Raw genomic sequence first — 12,129 nt, 5'->3', positions numbered from 1 at the left:
CCCAGAGCCTGAATGTGCGACAAGACCTGAGACAGATGCTCTGTAGCCTGCTCCTTGGAGCTGGCTATCAGAGCCCAGTCGTCCAGATACGCTAACAGGCGAACTCCTTTCTCCCTGAGAGGAGCTCACGCTGCTTCCACATACTTTGAAAAGGTGCGGGGCACCAGCGACAGACCGAATGGTAGCACCAGGTATTCGTAGGCTACGCCTTCGAACGCAAACCTCAAATATTTTCTGTGATCCGGGTGGATCGCTACATGAAAGTAAGCGTCTGTTAAGTCGATGGTTGCAAACCAGTTGCCTGGGCTGACAGAATGCAGAAGCTGCCTGAGTGTTAGCATTTTGAACCTGTATGTTCATAGAAACTTGTTTAACACTCTCAGGTCCAGAATCGGACGGAGGCCACCGCCTTTTTTCGGAATGACAAAATAACGGCTGTACCAACCTTTGTTCACGTCCGAGGCAGGGGCCACGCGTATGGTTCCTTTCGCCAGTAACATGTTTATTTCCTCTCTCAAATCCCCGGCTGCTTCGTTCCCAACAACAGTGTTTATCACGTTGTTGAAATGGGGCGGCCTTATGCAAAACTGTAGCCGGTAACCCATGGCAACAGTTTTTTCCACCCAAGGGGATGGTGCGCATGCGATGCTAGGCGACCGACTTGTGTTGGCGAAGTCCTGCTGCCCTCTGTCGTATGAGAGAGGTGCAGCATAATATGACTGTCGCTCACAACTTTTTTGATTTTATTTTGTTGTTTTTTTTATGTGTGTGAAGTGTTTCTTTTATTGACACATTCAACAAGTTTACACAAACATTTTGTACATTTATATTTTGACCATTTAGCCCAACCAAACTGGGGGCTTTTTGTACAAACAATGTGTGAGTGGGGTGGGACTGGTGCTTGGGAGACTGTGTGTGGGAAACGCAGTGCCTCTTGGGGCTGGTTCCCTGAAAAAACAAACAAGATGCCTTTTGGGCGGCAGCCGATGACATGCGATCATGTCTCCCTGGCCCTGAAGTCCCTGAAGTGACAGTCCCACAGCTAGGAGGACTGTTCTCCCTCCGAGGCGTCGAGCCCTTCTGAAGACCCAGAGGGGGGCCCTTGCTCCAAGCCGACTCGCGGGGAGATTGGCCGTGGTTATGAGGCTGCAGTGCCTGGGTGCTCAGGCTCCCAGGCAGCACCGCTCTCTTAACAGGAGGCGGTTGAGCAGCCGGCTTCCGTGTGCTGGTCTTCAGTCTCGAGTCCCGTCTGGGGATAATGCAGCGCAGAGATTCAGCCTGCTTCTTCCTCAGCTCGAACTTCGCCTAAATGACGTCGAGAGACTGACCGAATAACCCAGCCGCCATAACTGGTTCATCCAGGTATGTGGCTCGGTCTCTGTCGGGGACATCAGAGAGTGTCAACCACAAATGTCTCTGCGCCACCATGGTTGAAGCCATCCCTCTGTCCAGGGAGAGTGCTACGCTGCGGGACGCATGGAGGATGTAGTCCGCGGTGAGTCGGATCTCATTTAAGAGAGGCAACAGAGGACTCTCGGGCGGTACCTGGGCTCTGAGCTCCGCCAGAGCCATAGCCTGGTAAGTCTGGAGCATGCTAATGGAGCTCAAACCGCGAGCGGTGGTGGCCTGAGCCTTGTAAACRTTTTCCAGCTGCACAGCAGAAAATCTACAGGGCTTGGAAGGAAGCGTGGTGGGCCCRCTCACTCCATGATTATGAGACGGGGCCAAATATGCTGCTAGGGACGACTCCATAGGAGTAATGTTCACTAGCCCAGCTTTTTCGGCTCCCTCCAGATCCAAATACGGTCCATAGCTGGGTACTGTGACGCGGGTGGACAGAGGTTTGTTCCAGCAGGATGTCAGCTCCGAGACGAAGTCTGGGAACATGGGAAGACGGTTCTTCACCGTGGTCGCTTCGGTGGGGAGAAAAAACCCAGCAAACCGTGACAGTTTTTATGCAGGAGGGGGAGTAGGCCACCACCTCCAGTTTCTGAGCTGCACGACGACACAAGGAGAGAAAAGACGCGTCCTCCTGGTTTGCCTCCGCAGCAGCGGGGGCATCTTGACTCAGACCATGTTCGCTGTCATCCTCCTACAAACCATGAACATCGAGGCCAATATCCAGCCCATCCTCGTCTCCCTGGCGGAGGTCCAGCTGAAACTGGGAGGCCTCCTCTTCTTCGTCGGCTAACCCCTCCATATACTCCACGCGGTCCGCCCAGCTGGAAGCGGGGGCTTCGACCGAGAGCTCCTCCTCGTCAGACTCGGACGGAGCCGGGTTACTGGACTCGGAGAGGAGAGGGTCCTGCCGTGCGACTGCAGCTTTGCCCAGCACTTTCTCCAAGAACTTAACCCGTCTCTCCAGGGTTGAGCGCCAAAGCTGGCGACAAAACGCACACGCTTCGGGCTCCGCCAACGTCCTACGAGCGTGAACGATCCCCAAACAGACAGGGCAAGCCTTGTGCTGGTCCTTATCATGAAGCGAGAGGCCGCACCCCTGGGGACAGGGGCGAACCGAAGACTTCTGCTTCTTCTTGAGTAATTTTGTACTCATCCCGAACCACAAAATCCTCTCTTTCGTCGAGGTAAGAAAGGCTACTCAAAATTAGCGCTCCGTGGGCATACAGTTACCAGTAGGCAGATGCAGCTAACACCAGCAAAAGCTGTTAAACTAATTTCGAGAGCCTTCGAACAAACAAAGCTAATTAGCAGCAGCTAACTAGCTAGGTTGGAAGAGGTGGGTGTTCTTAGCGAGGTGAAGAGCRKTAGAACTGAGRAGTGACTSTGATGRCGGACAKTATATATGTGCAGGCGGAGCCTGACATCTGTCGTCATCACRTCACCTGCCTAAAGGCGTGATTAGAGRTGGCTTCAGCCAGGACACRCAGGGGCGTGGTTTCCCATACTGATGTGTTGTACCKAGTGAAATGACTGAAAGGGAAYACGTCTTTGCGGGGCTCCACTGTAGTCCCCCTGAAAAAGGACAACTGGTCTCAAACCAATGTCCTGAGATTTAGATGCAGAGTCTCATTATTCAGTATGTAAGTTAGTYTTTAATGAATAGAAATTTATAAAAGGTTGAGCTTCAGTAAGTTAAATACTGACAGTGCTTTTAACAATAAAAATATCAACTGTGGAGAAAAAAATCAACTAAAGTAGACCTAAAAATATCAAGATGATTCTCTAACCCCTTTGTTGCTGRATCTGTCAAATAACAGGTCTCCTGAAATCTGTTCTGGTTTTCGGTTTTGGTGCCCCCTCTGGGTTTTCAGGATCCCCCCTATAATTGTGCGTTGATTTGGTCCATTAGGTGTTCATGTCTAAAAACTGCATTGGAGCACATCGTCACGAAACAGTGTTTCTCTGCTGCACAGATTCAGTTAGTTTTACACCTAATACCAGCCCTATTTTCTGTATGCTATGAGTGTTTGTCAATGAGGGTGGGTTTTTTCTGTTTGGTGGGTGGGACAAAATGCACGGATTACGAGAAACAATTTTAACGACAATTTGATTTGTAGAGCTGGAAGAAATCGGCCCCAGTTCGAAGCTGGTTTGGAATCTTTTTTAGGACAAGGGACTTCAGATTTGGGCACAGTCTGGTAAACTTTCCAAATACTCTGTACTGTATGCTCAAGTCTCAGCAAACCACCACACCCCCAACCCCCCTGCTGCCCAGGAGGACAGGACAGGACAGCTTGCAGATGGACCTTGGCTGGAAATGATATCTGATGGATGGATTCAACAATATAACTTTTTTATTTAACTTACCATCAGTTAGACACAGTCATAATTAAGAAGAATTTTGGTTTGTTAATGTAACCTCAAATAGTTGTTTTTATTGAAATGCACCAAGTCTAGGCTTTCCAAAAACACACATAAAGAAAAATACAGCAAAAACACGACTGGACAAGAAACCAGTGGTATTACACTTACATTTAATTATCATCTTAATAAAGGTTTGTTAAAATATTTTATTACAATGTGTTTTAAATCAAGCTTTTTATACAAATGTTTTTTAATCCCAGGGTTACAGATTAATTATATTATATGCTTAAAATTGTATGAGAATATTATGTTATGGTTAAAAGATGATGACAAGGATGATGATGATGATGATGGTCACTATGATGACTACTGTTTGTTCATCTTCAACCAGGGAGATAGAGAACAGGATCGAGGCCGACAATCCTGTGGTAAGTCTCTGTGAATTCAGTGTTTGTTGTTTATTATTGTGTTTTTGTGTGTRTTARCAAAATATMCCTTGTATCACTTGATACATTTAAACAAARCTGGAATCACTGAATGTACATTTTCAACTGGTCAACTTTTGGAGTCAACCCACAATTTAATCCAAGTTTTTGCCCACTGTTTACAAAAAGAAGCTTCTCTTATTAGCCTGATAGTCGAGGACTACTCTTGCTGACAACATGATGCACAGAAAGTGGTCCTCCATGCTGTTTTTTTTTTCATTTTTCTCACATCTCTCTCCTCTGCGGCTCCATYGCTGACGCAGCCAGCACCAGCCTCAGCAGGGGAGGAGAGCGAGGAGGACCAGCARTTTCGAACCATTTTTCAGGAGATAGCTGGAGATGTGAGTAGTGGAAGTACACATACTACCAGTTACTTTGAAAACTGTGACTCATATGAAAGTATTTTGATGTCCTTTTTGTTTCTTCTTCTTTTGTTCTCTGATCTGTTCAGGACATGGAAATCACAGCCAACGAACTGAAAAATGTTCTCAACAGAGTGATCACCAAACGTAAGTCRTGTTAGCAAAATATCTCATGAGCCTATGGACAGATTTTAATGAAACTCTMAGAAGGTAATCATTGGTCAATCAACTGGTTAACTTTTAGTTAGTTCAATTCAAGATGTCACCCACAGCTAATTGATKATATTCAGCACAAAAAGGCCAAAACACAATCAGTTTTAAAGTTATTGAGATTTTTGTTTTGGTAGTAACAGAGTCATTCACAACACACTCGATGTGTGACATCAGGGTGAATGGATTGTTTTCAAAGAGTTGGACCCAGAGTGTAGAGGGAGGGYGAGGAGTTTCAATTAAACGTAAGATTTATTTACAAAAATGCAAAACAAAATCAGACATGGCAGCAATCAACATCTGGAATATRTATGGAAAACAACAACATGGGGTTACAGAAGTTCTGTGTCCAAGCTTGATTTGTTTTGGTGGCTAATTTGCACAAAATTGTACAAACCAGTGAGACATGGAACCAGACAGCTTTCTGTGTTGASCTTACCAGTTTATAAGCACTTTTAGAAGCTGTCAACTCCATCATGATGGAGCGGTATGTTTTATGTTGTTTGAAGCTGCTTTTCATACTTTTGATCACAAGATGCAACACAGGCTAAAGCCCAACAAACCAAACCCTGTTCATTGATTGGAATACACCTTCACATCGAGACGGAGCAGGAGCAGGTGGGTGTGGCAGAGACAGAATCAGGAGTGTAACAGAACCAAATACAGGATAAATAACTAAACAAAAGGAGCACAGATTTGAACAGAACAAAAGTAACTAAACAAAGCACAGAAACGTAAAACAGCTACAACTCTGTCATTTATCAACATTTGATGATCTTAGTCTAAAACTGTTGCCTGAAAGGACTGTAGGCCTTCACTTAGAAGTGTTTTCTCATGTCTCTGTCTTTATGGATCTCCTCTAGATAAGGACATGAGCACAGAGGGGTTCAGTCTGGAGAGCTGCAGGAGCATGATCGCTCTGATGGACGTATCCTTTGTATCGAGTGCATCGGGCCGGCTGTGTTGTCCTCAGGAGGCACAACCTGCCAAAACCCGTTTTAGGGTCTGTGATGGACGCTCAGGGCAACATGGCACCCGGCAACTTAAAGGCTGGACTAAACATGGAAATATTCCATCGTGATAAATGGAGTTAAATCAGACGTTTTGCAACCGTGACTTCACAAAACAAAATGTTGTTGCTGGAMATCCAAGGCTTCTTGTCCTGCTCAGATGGGACAAGTTGCTGATGTTTTTAGTGAAATTCATACTTTTTCTTTGTCAAAACTGGAAATTGTTGATGGTCTGACATGTAGCGCAGTTCTTAGGCTTAACTGTGTCTGTTTAGATGGATGGGACCGGCAGACTTAACCTGCAGGAGTTCAGACATCTGTGGAATAAGATCAAGCAGTGGCAGGTGGGAGAAAAGGCTCCTTTAATAGATTTTATTTGTAATGTATCTCATCTGTTTTACTATTTTTACCCTTTTTTTGCCTTTACCAGTTGTTGTTAAGTATATAACAGTATCAAAAGAGACGTTATGTTCAGTCTTTTATTTTGAAGGGGGTGAAGTTGTGTTGGAATGGCGAGGTGAGAAAAAGAAAAAAAGAGACAGGAGACACCGTTCTTTGTGTTGGATCATTTTTATCCTGTAATATTTTGACTTATGGGAAGCTGTTGAACACTGCAGCTCAGTTCTGTGGTGTAATCATTATGTTTTTTTTTTGTTTGTTTTTTAGGGAATCTTTAAACAATATGATGCTGACCAGTCTGCCAGCATCAACAGTTACGAGATGAGAAATGCTGTCAACGATGCAGGTAGGAATAGAGAGAGAAAAAAGTGATGTTTTCATATTTTAGTTTATTCAGAGGTTTCTTCTGTTGCTTTAATCTTCTCTTATTCAACTTAGCCTTGATTAGCTTAATACTTGAAATTTGTTCAATCATAATAGGGTTAAGATTTGGACATTCAGTATTTTAAGTCAAATTCAGCTACAACTTTTAGAAAAATCTTATTGCAGTGATGTTGTTTTTAATGAAGAACTCATTTATTTTTGTCAAGTTTATGATGTAAAAATTATAAGATTGTTTGTCTTTGCTTCCATCCTAAATTCATCCTCTGAATGTTTTTGTCAATGTACAGTCATGTGTCTTATGTCCCGCTCAGGCTTCCGTCTCAACAACCAGCTGTATGACATCATCACCATGCGTTACGCAAACGAGCGCATGAACATCGACTTCGACAGCTTCATCAGCTGTCTGGTTCGACTTGAAGCCATGTTTAGTAAGTCAGTGCCCCGATATCGGTCTGAATACTTTAAATACTTTTCTGTATTTTGCATAGAGTATCCTCAGATTTTCATCAGATATTTAGACACGTCATAAAAAAAATCACATATGATGGTTAAAATCTATGCCCTGTACAGATGCAGCTATTTAGGCCCAAATCATAATAAACCGCCCCCATGTTCCATACTAAGAAAAACATTTTCATTGCTGTGTTGTATTTTAATTTGAAAAAAAATTTTCTGTTTTTTTCGTGTGTGTCTAAAACAATTACCCAACAGGTTGAGTAGGTATTTAACAAACTACAGGCAGCAACATAGTGATTTGTTAAATGGATCCATTATTAGTTGTAACATTAGACTTTATTTAATAAACATATATGTTAACTGTAAAATAAAGACTGTAAAAATACGGTAGGCTGTTCAGTTTTTATCATTTTTAAACTAAAAATTTAAAAATATATTACACGGACGGGGCCATTTAATTTACACACAAAGCATTCTGGGTAAATGATGACGTGGATAGGTCATCGATGCGAGGCTGCTAGCGAGCTATATCCACCCTGAAGGTTAATCTTGGACAATATCTGATGATCGACTCTTTTAAATGAAACCAGAGAGCGTTGACAGAGAGGAGAAGGTAGAAATGACTCAGCCTGTAACTGAAAATATGGATGGAGGACAACAGAGCTGCTTCATGGAAGAAGAACCTCAGCTTAGCCTGTTAGCTTTAGCATTAGCCCTGACGCTATCACCATTTATATGTATTAGCTCGGTGCTACACATTCTCCTCTCGTCACTGAGGTCCTCCATCCACATGACAGAGAGGAGAACACAAAAATGACTCAGCCTGCAACTGAAAATATGGATGGAGGACCTCAGTTTAGCTTGTTTGTCACGCTAGCACCAAGCTAATACATATAAGGCAATATAGCGTTGGTGCTAGCGGGAAGGCTAACAGGCTAAGCTGAGGTTCTTCTTCCATGAAGCAGCTCTGTTGTCCTCCATCCATATTTTCAGTTACAGGCTGAGTCATTTCTACCCTCTCCTCTCTGTCAACGCTCTCTGGTTTCATTTAAAACTAGAAGCACTCGGAGAGTGCAAACCTCCGCCAAGACCAATTTCCCCCATACTGCAATGGAGTATTTCGTGGATACCGCCATCTTTGCCTAATGCAAAGCATCATGGTCCAGTTTGGCGGCAGATTTCTATTCTGTGTTCTAAGCTATAGACCTTCATGAAGCTCTAAAGCTCCCACTCCAAATATTTTCAACTGACAAAGCCTCCCTGATGGGAAGAGAAACATCTACAGTTTGAAAATAGAAGTCCAGTTATAATAGCTTAAAAATATTGATTTATTTAATGCCTCTAACCTCATGAAAAGCTTCATCCTGATGTTGAGGACATTTATTTTATACTAGTTGTCTTTTTTCAGATTAACTATTTTGTTTTTTTTAATTTTATGTAAAATATATATTCATATTTTTAATTCTAAGTTTTTTAAACAACTTTTATATTTATAAGGTTCTACTAATCTTATATAGCTGGTAAATATTTAAATAAGCACAAAGCTTGGGACTCAAGAGGTTAAAACTGGTGGGGCACAGCCCCCCGTGGCCACCCCCACTTGTGCCYCTGGTGRCTGACAGGTGATGTTCCACAGTGAAATGAHGAGCTGGAGCACTGCACATCTCTGTTRGATCTAGCTGGAAGACTTTTTAAATTTGTCTTCTGAGGTAAACAGCTGATTTGTTGTCAGGCTGAGCTTTATGGGAGAAGTTTTCTGTTTGAAGCCGCTYGGCYCTGTTAGAGCTGCTGCTCTGTGCGTCTCTCTGCTGGATGCCAGAGACAAGAGATTTAATTTATGCAACACTAATAGGGACAAAGCAAAGTTCTTCCTTTGGTTTACTCATTAACATCGACATTAGTCAAATACGGGAGTTGTTTCGAGTTGTTTTGACGTTCTCTGTTCCTTCGGGACGTTGCAGAATTTATTGATCCCAGCACAAAGTAACTTTATTGTGAATATGTGCAGTTGGCAGCAGTGCATAAATGTGGTACTTACATTGTAATTACCTGATAACTTACCTGATACTGACAAGATATGTACCTGGTACTATTAAGGACCATGTACATACTGCATAAGTACAACATACATATTGCATAAGTACGCAGCAAATACCAGGTAAGTACATGGTAACAATTCATACTACAGCCCAGTTATTGCTACCATGGAATCTGGTTTCTTTAAAGATTTTTTATTTTACATTTTCTGGTGAATTAAATAAAGAAGTCTTTTTGAGGTCCGCAAACATCTTTGATTTAAAAATGGACTGAAGATGAAACTCAAACACGGTGTCGACCCATTTGTTACTTAGAAATGTGTAAAATTAGATACTTTTCCTTATTAATAAAACTTATAGATWGTTTTATTAGTACTTAGCTTACTGTCCAGTCCAGCAAAAAAGTTAAGTAATCCAATAATAACAGGATCAAGAAATAAAAAAGGTAAAGAAATGGTCTTTACAAGGAAAGGGAAAATAAACRTTTATTTAAGCACAATTTGTTGTTAATATTTATCCTAAAGCAAGATAACAGCATCTCAAAAGTGTGARTTTGTGGATTTAGGCTTCTTGTTACTCTTTTCAGGAGTTCTTGAAATTTTTGAAAATATTGTTTATGTTAAAAATACATATTTTTGTGCTGATAAGCCTGAGTGGTCTGTTGACTGACTGTTGTATTTGTTCAAATAATTGTTCTGGGCAGGTTACAATATAAAAATGTTTGTCATAATCATGTCTTGTGATTATTGACAGGAGTTTTGCTTTTAAAATGTAAGTGTATTTAATTTAGTTATGTTAGTTAGTTATAATGCAAAAACAATAAAAATTAACCAAGATTTAGAATAATTATCATTTTGATCTTTACATTGGTAATGTCTGACTGGGCCTCGTGTCACTTGAAGTTCAACAAATTGGGCCCCGAGGTCAAAAAAGGTTAAGAATCCCTGATTTATACCATATTTAAAAGAAAACTACGTTAAGCCTCAGAATGATGTTTTTTACCCACAAAATCAGGTTGATTCAGTGTGATATTTGTCTTCTCAGGGGCGTTCCAGGCCTTTGATCAAGATGGAGATGGCACCATCAGACTCAGTGTCCTGGAGGTACAAATCCACAACATGATGGATTATTCMAACAAACCAGATAACCTTGTGCATWTATGTAGTCAGTTGATTCCAGTTTCTTACTTCTGTTGATTTCATTTCCAAAAAACAAGTTCTAAAGACAATGTTTTTACGTTCACAATCTAAAGCAGTGCTTCTTTGTCTCCATTTGAAGTGGCTCCAGTTGACCATGTACGCCTAGACAGGCCCATCTTCTCCCAGGTGAACTCAACTCCAAACAAGGACCAGACCTGCCAGCTCTTACCTCAACAATCAGTGTGCCCGACCGTCGTTAGCTTTCATCCAGCTCACGCCACCAGCAGCCTGCTCTCAGTCTGAGCGCTTCTGCTTCCTCTGCATCGAAAGCCTGTTCAGACCTCGCATTAAACATACGTCACGGGCGAATCAACAGCCAGTGGTCAGCTCTCGTTCAGTGTTCAGTTAGCTGCTYTGTATGCAGATACACAGTCACATGCTGATGGTTTTATTATAATCTGAACCATTATTATTTGGACATSAACACGGTTCAGAACCATTTGAGTCATATTTTTGAAGGATCATCTTTTAATTGGCTTCATTATGTAACAGACATGATATGGTTGTTTTTATATCTCACTTATACACCAGTAAGTGGACYGGGGCTCATAGTGGGTCCAATGTCCTACCCAAGGACTTGTCCACACTGCAGCGGCTGGAGATCAAACCTTGCTTGACCAAACGCTGCTCAGATCGATGTGTTGTGATTGACAGCCCATTACAGCTCACAGTGACCACAGTGGGTACAATCATTCAAAGCATCCACTCGGGTTAAAAAATTCACAACAAAAAAAAAAACATTTTAATAAGGATTCTGATTAAAAACTTTTAATCCAATACAAACAAAGCCACATCTTCTGTTTAATTATCCTAAATCCACCAGCGGCTGGACCCTGAGATGCCCAGGGCTAGATGTTTAGACCYTACTGCTTCTGGGTTACGTCTGTAGGAAGTCCTGCACCTTCGCTTAGGACGGAGCGTGTTCTTACTACCAAAAGTACGACGATAAAGGTGGTTTGAGCGAAGAAGTTTTTAATGCGTATTGAGATATTTCACATCTGTGTTTAGAGCCATGTTGACACAGTCTACCCTCTCAGGACAGATGTTAGAGCCAGGTCTGAACACGGTCCGAATGTCTCTTCATTTGATCTGTTCCCCTTACAAAAAGCTCTCAGGCTTCCTGCATTTTCTTCTCTACTGTTGTCCTCCCATCCTCACTCATGTCCCACTGTTCTCAGTTAGCAAACACACACAACCTCTTTTTACTGTCCCAATCCCATACAGCAGTTACTATAGTAATTACTAGTTTGCTTTTGATCTCCAATAATTTTTCTTTTAATAACAAAACCTTTCTTTTTACATTTTTTTTTGGCTTTTTGGACAGAGAAAGGARCATTGTACACACCTGTTTACTTTTCTAATAGAGTCAGAAAAACACATTTTGGATTTCACAAGACCTCCTGGATTTTGTGAGGGACAAGGATCAATCTGCAACCCACCAGTGACCACAAACAGACAGCGCTCCCTGGTGGACAAACTCAAGCTTCTCCTGCTCATCTCAGCAACTACAGACAGGTTTTCACCTCCTGACAAGGATCCAGTCAGTATTTAAGCTCAAGCATGAGGATGGATAAGATTTAGGGACACAGCTGCTGGGCTGATGAGTCATCACTTCCACATGAAAAGGTTCAAATATGGATTTGAAAGAATATGGCAAATGGGTTGGACCCCAGCRTTTTTGTGATTTTAATTTATTTTTTTCAACATGAAGGCTACGGTCAAATGAGTGTACCACATTTTTAAACATTTTAATCAAATAAATATGTAGTTGTTGGTGTGATTGTGTTGCAGTACTTTTCATGTGAGGTGAAGGACCCCCCCCC

General features: G+C 42.1%; 1 protein-coding gene across 2 annotated transcripts in view; it reads left to right on the top strand.

The window, feature by feature from the left end:
- capn3a (calpain 3a, (p94)) overlaps positions 1-12,086 on the top strand; it is a 24,347-nt gene extending 12,261 nt beyond the window's left edge. The window contains exons 13-21 of one of the 2 annotated variants that reach the window (XM_014018050.1): positions 4,157-4,193; positions 4,514-4,591; positions 4,702-4,759; positions 5,686-5,759; positions 6,108-6,176; positions 6,499-6,577; positions 6,927-7,043; positions 10,152-10,210; positions 10,386-12,086. In XM_014018050.1, coding sequence (XP_013873504.1) covers positions 4,157-4,193; positions 4,514-4,591; positions 4,702-4,759; positions 5,686-5,759; positions 6,108-6,176; positions 6,499-6,577; positions 6,927-7,043; positions 10,152-10,210; positions 10,386-10,412 — 598 coding nt within the window. In that variant the 3' untranslated portion in view covers positions 10,413-12,086. The remainder of the gene's footprint in view (positions 1-4,156; positions 4,194-4,513; positions 4,592-4,701; positions 4,760-5,685; positions 5,760-6,107; positions 6,177-6,498; positions 6,578-6,926; positions 7,044-10,151; positions 10,211-10,385) is intronic. The other variant, XM_014018051.1, reaches the window with a different exon arrangement.
- The last annotated feature ends 43 nt before the right edge of the window (positions 12,087-12,129 follow it).

The sequence above is a fragment of the Austrofundulus limnaeus genome, unplaced genomic scaffold, assembly GCF_001266775.1.
Source record: "Austrofundulus limnaeus strain Quisiro unplaced genomic scaffold, Austrofundulus_limnaeus-1.0 Scaffold181, whole genome shotgun sequence".
Taxonomy (NCBI): Eukaryota; Metazoa; Chordata; class Actinopteri; order Cyprinodontiformes; family Rivulidae; genus Austrofundulus; species Austrofundulus limnaeus.
The sequence above is the reverse complement of the archived record's forward strand: the minus strand, read 5'-3'. Positions and strand labels throughout refer to the sequence as shown.